At 28.5% G+C, this 9103-nt stretch overlaps 1 protein-coding gene across 1 annotated transcript in view; it reads left to right on the forward strand.

The window, feature by feature from the left end:
• Positions 1-9103, forward strand: part of LOC107554363 (sodium channel protein type 3 subunit alpha-like) — a 72316-nt gene that overhangs the window by 53390 nt on the left and 9823 nt on the right. The window contains exons 12-13 of the mRNA XM_016236852.1: positions 6763-6936; positions 8759-8845. Coding sequence (XP_016092338.1) covers positions 6763-6936; positions 8759-8845 — 261 coding nt within the window. The remainder of the gene's footprint in view (positions 1-6762; positions 6937-8758; positions 8846-9103) is intronic.

Here is a 9103-nt window from a genome sequence, read left to right on the forward strand (position 1 = left end):
ATGGTTTTCAAAACTGTCCTGGAGCCCAGCACAGTCTCCCTCATCTAACACACCCGATTCAACTCGTGAGCTCATTAATAGAGACTTTAAGACCTGAAGTGAGACAGAAAAGATGAAGAGAGTTGAGAGAAAATCTGATGCGTGTCAGATCCGCGTCACGTTCAGCAGCGGCAGCTCTTAAAGTAATAGCAGCCAAAACAACCTAATAACCAGCTGCTGTGATGTCTGTTCGTCAAAGGACACAGAGAAAAGAGGAAAAATACCTTTTATAGCTCTAAGGATTCATCTGTATTTAATTTAGAATTTAGTGTTTGATAACTTCAATTTCAATCTCTGTATATTTCTGCTGAAGGGCACAGGTAAATATGATATTTATTATAATGGGTTTATGTGAAGATTGTTTTAAGTTCACTGAAATTAGAAGTTATTTTTAAAAGTCTAATAAATGTTAAAATTGATAGCTCTCAATTATACTGTAATGCTGAATGGCTAGTCAATGCTTAAATATGGGGGGGGGGCAATTTTACAGAGACATCAGTAGTATTGGTATCAGTGATACTGACCTTCAGTCATAAAAAAAAGATGCCTTTAAACAAATATTTAAAAATATACTGTCTTTATGTTGTTTGTACATTCATTTGAAGATTGAATGTGAAATTATTGCAATATAAAAGTATATTTAAAAACTTTAATGTTAGGTGGGATTAATCGAGAATTTCAGAAAAATGTGCGATTAATTCGTTAATTTTTTTAATCGATTGACAACACTAATTGAAATATATTTACTGTAGCATTTAAAGGAATGTGTTGATATTATAAATGTATTCAAATGAATATTGAATCTTTAGATAAATGTAATATTATGTTATATTATATTATATTTAAAAATGTTTTAATGTATGCATTTATATAAATGTATACTAAAATTCAGAAGTTTGGGATTTTTTTAATGTTTTTGAAAGTCTCTTCTGCATTTAGGCTGCGTTTATTTGATCAAAATACAGTAAAAATGGTCAAATATTTTTATGATTTAAAACAGCTGTTTTCTATGTGAATGTGTGTTAAACTGTAATGTATTTCTGTGATGCGCAGCTGTATTTTCAGCATCATTCCTCCAGTCTTCAGTGTCACATGATCTTCAGAAATCAGTATAATATGCTGATCTGCTGCTCGAGAAACATTTCTGATTATTATCAATGTTGAAAACAGTCGTGCTGCACAATATTTTTGTGGAAACCGTGATATATTTTATTTCTCAGGATTCACAGATGAACAGAAAGTTCAGAAGAACAGCATTTATTTCAAATAGAAATCCTTTGTAACATTATACACGTCTTTACTGTCATTTTTGATAAATTTAATGCATCACAGATTAATAAAATATTATTCTATTGAAAAATAAAATAAAAAATACAATAAAATTATTTTATTATAATTTTTATTTCTTATTAAACTTTTTATGTTTTTTGTGAAGCACTTTAAAAACCCAAAATGATAATGTATGCATATAAATTATATATTTATACATTTAAAAATGTTATGATTATATTTATAATTTATTTATATTAAATACAAAACTCTCTCTCTCTCTCTCTCTCTCTATATATATATATATATAATTTAATTTATTTTTTTTAATTGAATAAATACAACAAGCCCTGATATTTCAATATCAGTCTACACAGTTACTGAAAATAAAAATACACAAACATTGGCCAAAACTGTAACATTCTTGTATAAAACGTCCACTTGAGTAATAAGTCAAGAAGCAGATGTTGATATCACGTTTATTTGTTATACCGGTCGGAAAGTCATCTTTAGCACATTGCATTGTGGGAAACAGCAGCCAGCGCAGTGTAATCTGGATGCATTTGGCACATTTTAGCAAATCTAGTGAGTGTGCAGTGAATAAAGCCTGTGCACTGCAGAAATATTGCTGGTGTTTGAGGATGTAGATGGTGTAGACGGAGTCATACGAGGACGTTCAGATCAATACGGTCTCTTCACATGAGTGACGGGTAGTTTGTGCATGACTGACAGCATTATCGACTCGTCATCTGAAGATTAAAGTGCAGAGCATGTTAGTTACAGACAGCAACACCTCAGCGCCGCTCCTGTGTTTGTCCAGCCGCGATGAAGACTCAAACTCACCGAGAATTTAATCTATCCTAAAGTTTGATATATAATATGCAGTGTATATTAGATTTTGCATACAGTTTGCAGCCTTTTTAAAAAAGGTTCTTTATTGTAACTTCTTTGGAAATGTTTGTCCAGCCTTGCTAAAGTGTGAATGTCTCTAAGGCTGTCAAGAACATGTCTGGCTCATATTTTATACTCAAATCTAAAGAAAACTAAATTTATTTAATATTTTGAAATTATATATATATCATTTTATTTATTTTTATAATTTATTTTAATTTTATTTAATTTATAATTTTTATTTTTAATTAATTTAATTAAATTTAATTACATTTTGTTTTATTTAATTTAATTTAATTTAATTTAATTTAATTTAATTTAATATAATATTATTTTATTTTATTTTATTTTATTTTATTTTATTTTATTTTATTTTATTTTATTTTATTTTATTTTATTTTATTTTATTTTATTTTATTTTATTTTATTTTATTTTATTTTATTTTATTTTATTTTATTTTATTTTATTAAATTAAATTAAATTAAATTAAATTAAATTAAATTAAATTAAATTAAATTAAATTTAAGTTAAGTTAAGTTAAGTTAAGTTAAGTTTAGTTTAGTTTAGTGAAATGTGACCTGAATGTGTTCCTGAAATTCACATTCAAAGAGGACGATGTTTTCCCAGAAAGATCTAAAAAAAAAAATATATATATATTTTTATACTCAATGTTATATTTTGCATATATTTTACAGCTTTTTTAAAAAGGTTTCCTTATTGTAACATTTTTTAATTAACATTTTTCTTCCTTATTTCCTCTTCTTTTTTTTTTTAGCCATACTAAAATGTGAATCTCACTAAGGCTATCAAGAACATGTCATATTTGATCATAAAATCTAAAGAAACTTATCTACTTATTTTATTATTTATAAAATTATTATTATAATTATTATACATTTATTATTTATTTAAAATTTTTATTTTATTTTATTTTATTTTATTTTATTATTTATTTATTTTATTTATTTTTTCTTTATTTTATTTTATTTTATTTTATTGACCTGATTGTGTTTTCATGACATTCCCCTTTAAAGACGGTGGAAGATATTTTTCCAGAAAAATCTTAAAAAATATATTTTGATACATAATATATATAATATGTTGCATATAATTCAATAAGCTTTCCTTATTGCTCACAGAGACATGAGGCGTGGATTATGCTGTTGGTGTGAATTGTTGAGTTGTGATGTTTGGCTTACGCAGCATTAGTTTTTGAGAGCGAGACGTGCCGACAGCGGTGAAGCAGTGTGTGCTAGCGGCCCGCGGTCACAGCGGCTCAGAGTCAGAGCTCACATGTTGTTTGTAATCTGTGTTAGATGATAAAACTCACACTGACGGCTGGAGAGACACTGGAGACCCGGAGGATTCTCGCTCAGCGCTCAGCAGTCTTTCATTTAAACATCTCTTATCTTTCTCCCAAAATGTCTTCAGAGGAATTCGTCTTCGCGCAATAAGATTATAGAGCCATAATGTTGATGTGGACTGCAGCTCGGATCGTTTGACTTTGGGAGATTTTTATGAGACTTTGTTGAGAAACTGTGCTCTCACGTAATTTCATTGCTGGTTTTTGAGATTTTAAAAGGATTTCATTTGAGTGACTTCTCTTATATTTCCTAAAAATTAATGTAAAATCTCACGTTCAAAGAGTACATACAATCTGTGTTATTTTAGTGTTATTTATGTAATATTATAGTATTTATTAATATTTTGAATTACTTATTTATTTTAAATGTTCATTTTAATTTTAGTTAAATTTTATGTGATTTTGTCGCATTTAATTTTGATCTTTTTTTTCAACATAACTATTTTAGGTAGTTGTCAATTAAAAAAAAAAATTCTAATATTTATATTTTGTTTCAGATTTATTTCACTTAACAAATAGATTTTTAATAGTTTGAGTTAACAACAACAACGAGCAGAATGAAGATCCATATTGTCTGCAGTGTCAAGACCCTTACTGCCAAATTTAATAATTTCATTTCATTTCAGTTTTGTTGTGCTTTTTTCATTTTTTTAATAATTTGTTTATCTTTCATTTATAATTTTTTTAAATTTAGTTTTAGTATTTTTAGTACTTTGAACATATTTAATTTCAATTAGTTCAGATTTCTCTATTTTCTTTTCTATATTTACATTTTATTTTATTCCAGATTTATTTCAATTAATAGTTTCAGTTAACAATAACAACAAGCAGAATTTAAATCTATATTGTTTGCTAAATGTAATATTTAATTTTGTTACGTGCTTATTTTTCATTTTTAGTAGCATTATATTATATATTATAGTATATGTTTTTTATATATTTTTATTTAGCTTTTAATTTATTTTTATTTCAGTTTTAGAAATTTTAGAACTTTAACTTATTTATTTCCGTTAGTTAGTTAGTTTTTGTATTTGTCCGTTGCTCTGAACGCGTCTAGCTCATAATCTCATCCCAAAACCAGACGAAAGAAATAAGAAATTATATTTTACACAAAGAAAATGAAACCTAGATGTAAAATTTGTAAAATGTAAATTTTTTATTTTTTTGATTATTTGCATTTAAATGTAATTGTACTACATCAAAGTATTTATTGTGCTGTTTAATTTAAATAAAATGTAGGAATTTAAATGTAAATATAAAAATATTACATAAAATATTAAATATATAAATATTTTATTATATTGTATATTGTAATTTAATTATTACAGTAAAGAGAATCTAATGAGAATTACAATTCAGAAATTAGAATTATAAATTCAATAATAATAATAAATTACTTTTATTTTATATTATTTATTTATTAAAGTTTTTTTTGTACCACTGCACCATAGTAGTATTTATTTTGTTGTTTAATAAAAAAAAATACATTTAAACATTAAAAATATTACAAATTTTAATTAATTTGAATTTTTGTATTTTCAATTTAATATTTAAAAGTTAAATTCTCATGTGTGAATCTAATGAGAATCACAGTTGAGAACAATTAGAATGACCAAAAAAATAAAAAAATAAAATAAAAAATGTCCACATTTACCAATTTGGGGTGAATGTGTTTAATTAACATGAAAATAACTAGATTCATTTTTAATTTATTTACGTATTTATTTGAATGTGTCTAACATGATTTCATTTGATAAATAATAGCATTATAATAATAATAATAACATTATTTCCTTTGAACTAATTTATTATTTTCTAAAATGTTTACTTCTTTTATTGACTTTTAACTTTTTATGATTACTATTTTTTCTTTCTTTCTGTGAAGCACTTTAAATGGCCACAGTGTATGAAATGTGCTATATAAATGAACTCGCCTATTTATTTATTTGTTTATTCATTCATTCACTGGCTTATGTTTTGTTGGGCTGAAGTGTGCGCGGAGCGTGTTTCCACGAGCAGAGGCCGTGGCTGTTCCTCCAGATCTGGGTTTATTGGTGAGATTAAAGCAGTAATTAAGGGCTCTGCTCATCTTCACAGGACGTGTTTCTCTCAGATGTTTATAGAGACTCCTCCGTGTCACGTATCGCAGTCACATCCAAACGCTCGGCTCCCAGAAACAAGAAGCAGAGCAGCTGTAGAAAACAAACACACATGCCCCGCCCCTTCCGACTTTGCTTTTTTAAATATTTTGCATAATTTAATTATGCTTTCAGCAGCTGCCAATAATTGTACAGTGCCCTGCAGAACATAAAAATTAAGTAGAAAATGTAATTTAAAGAATAAAAACTGCGTTACAATAACAGGTCACATCCATTTTATAGGTTTAGTTAACAATAAAAATGAGCAGATTAGAAATATATATATTTTTTGCTAAATTTTTGTCATGTGCTTTTGTTTTTAGTAGCTTTTTCTATTTTTCTATGATCTTTTTTAGGTTTAGAAATCGTATTTCAGTTAGTCAGAGTTTCCAGTTGTTTATTTTTCTTCTGTATTTTTAATTTATTTCATAAAAGATTTTAATAGTTTTAGTTAACAATAACAACCCCGAGTAGAATAAATATATTTCAAATAAATAAATAAATATATTGTGCATACAGAAAATGAAGCTTGCTTGACTATTAAGCACTCAAAATAATTTTTATTTAAATTTATTATTTTAATTTAATATTACTTAAATTACTCAGCAGATGAAGAATATCACACTAAACATTTACCATGTTTTTCAAGCAAGTCTCAATCTGTAAAAACTAATGTAAATACATGTGTATATATATATATTGACATGTATATATTTATTTATATACCAAAACCATTATATATATATATACAGTATATATAACCATTTTGTTAGCTGCTGAAAATACTAGTGTTCTAATGATTTTGGCCACCTCTGTACATTCACATGCATATATTTATATGCATAATTGATTTATATTTATACAACTATTTATACATTCTTTACACAACATGTATATATTTCTTTACATAATGTACATACAAATAAGATTCTTGTAGCTCAAGCGGTTTGATTGGATTTGATTCCCTGGGGATTGCACTGAAGTGGATATTTAACGCAAGTCACTTTGGATAAAAGCGTCTGTCCGATGCATGAATGTAAATCTGCTGCTGTTCTTCTCAGGTGTTCACAGGCATCTTCACCGCGGAGATGGTCCTGAAGATCATCGCTCTGGATCCGTATTATTACTTTCAGCAGGGCTGGAACATCTTTGACAGTCTGATCGTGAGTCTGAGTCTCATGGAGCTGGGTTTGTCCAACGTGGAGGGTCTGTCTGTCCTGCGCTCCTTCAGACTGGTAAAACACGCTCAGAACGCACTTCATTTGCATTTGTAGTTTCTGTTTAGAAATCTTAAAACGCTCTTAATCCCAGCTGACAAGAGTACATTCCAAGAACATTTCTCATTAATGTTATTTCTGAACATTTAACGCGTCCGATTTTAGCTTTAGAAATGTTTTTTTTCTTGGTTATGCCATTGTGTCATTTTCAAACGTTATGGGAATGTTACTTTTGAACGTTCCGAAACATTTAAAAAATGTTGAACTGAAACATTCATTTATTTCTTTATTTACATTTCGAATACTTCTTTATTTAATATTTATCTATTTATGTACAATGCTTCTATAAAAGCTTTATGTATTTATTCATTTACATTTTGAATACTTCTTAAAAGCTTATATATTATTTATTTTTTTATATGCATTTATTTATTTATATACAATGCTTCTTTAAAAGCTTTTATTTATTTATTTGTATATATTTTGAATACTTCTGTAAAGGATGCTTTATTTATTTATTTATAAATTTTGACTACTTCGTTAAATGCTTATTTATTTATATACATTTATTTATATACAATGTTTATTTAAAAGTTTGCTTATTTATTTATTTTTATACATTTTGAAGTGGACGGTTTTTAATCAAAGTCTTCATGTGCACTAATAACTGCACCTGGAGCGTCTGGGGTGAATTGTTTGGCTCAGTGGCTCATGGGTAATTGATCTCAATAACTCGCTAGGTCCCCAGATGTGAGATTGAACCTGTAGTGTTTGTGCATGTGTTTAAAGCAGAAATGTGGGATTTTAGCGCCTCTAGTGGCACCGAACGGAATTGCAAAAACAATGATTGTCTCCGAACAGGTTTACAGCATTCAAACGTTTGGGTTCAGTGATTTAGACTGCATTTATTTGATGAAAGATTCAGTAAAAATGTGATATATTTTTATAATTTAAAATAGCTGTTTTTTGCCAATACTTTTGGCCACGACTGTACATTTAATTCTGAGTAGTGTTGATAAAACTCTTTATGCAGTATTTGTCTGTGCTGTGGGATTTAATTTAATTTAATTTAATTTAATTTAATTTAAAATGAAAGTACATAGTAGTTTTTATTTAATTAATTATAATCTAATAATAATTTTTTAATTCTGAGTAGTGTTGATAAAACTCTTTATGCAGTATTTGTCTGTGCTGTGGGATTTAATTTAATTTAATTTAAAATTAAAGTACATAGTAGTTTTTATTTAATTAATTATAATCTAATAATAATTTAAAATGAATAATTAATTAAGGCATCTGAATAAGATGATTTTTAACACCACATTATAGTAAAAGAGATGTTTTTTTTTTTTTAAATTTTGGGGGAAATTTTCATGCAGATAATGACAAAATAATAATAATAGGCTTACTTTTCTTAATTGCTAAACAGAATTTCTTACTTATTGTTTTGGCATGAAATATGACCTGGACATTTCGTTACAGTGTTTTAAAAGCTATTAAAATGAGCTGGTTTTATAGTGTGCCGGTTGCATGTGTTTGTTCAGGGTTTTGAAATGCCATCATACCGTCTGTCTTAGCTGTTGTAATGTGAGAAAGCCACTAAACCCTCATAAATCTTCATTTGTGTGTGAATGAACGGCCAAAAGATCAAATATGGCTGAACTGCACCTGTAGTGCGTTAAATGTTTATTCACGCAGAATTATTCAAGCATTTATGCCATTAAACGTGGCCTGAAGTGTGTTTGATGTGAATAACAGGCGTCATGAGACGCTGCGTTCGCCGGATTCCTGCGGGAATTACAGCGGGACAATGTGAGCGAGCTGCTGTTTGTGTTTGTAGGTCACTGGGTTGAAGTGTGCAGGTGAGACGCAGAGAGATCTCAGAGAACAGGCACCGCTGATGCTGGGCTGGTTTGTAAAAGCTCAGGTGAACAGATCAGGCCAGCCTATTCTTAGCGTGTGTGTGTGTGTGTGTGTGTGTGTGTGTGAGAGAGTGTGTGTGTGTGTGTGTCTGTGTGTGTGTGTGTGTGTGTGTGTGTGTGTGAGAGTGTGTGTGTGTGTGTGTGTGCGTGTGTGTGTGTGTGTGTGTGTTTGAGTGAGAGTGTGTGAGTGTGAGTGTGTGTACGTGTGTCTGTGCGTGTCTGTGTACGTGTGTGTGTGTGTGTGTGTGTGTGTGTGTGTGTGT

This window comes from Sinocyclocheilus grahami, unplaced genomic scaffold (assembly GCF_001515645.1).
Source record: "Sinocyclocheilus grahami isolate Dianchi unplaced genomic scaffold, SAMN03320097.WGS_v1.1 scaffold499.1, whole genome shotgun sequence".
Taxonomy (NCBI): Eukaryota; Metazoa; Chordata; class Actinopteri; order Cypriniformes; family Cyprinidae; genus Sinocyclocheilus; species Sinocyclocheilus grahami.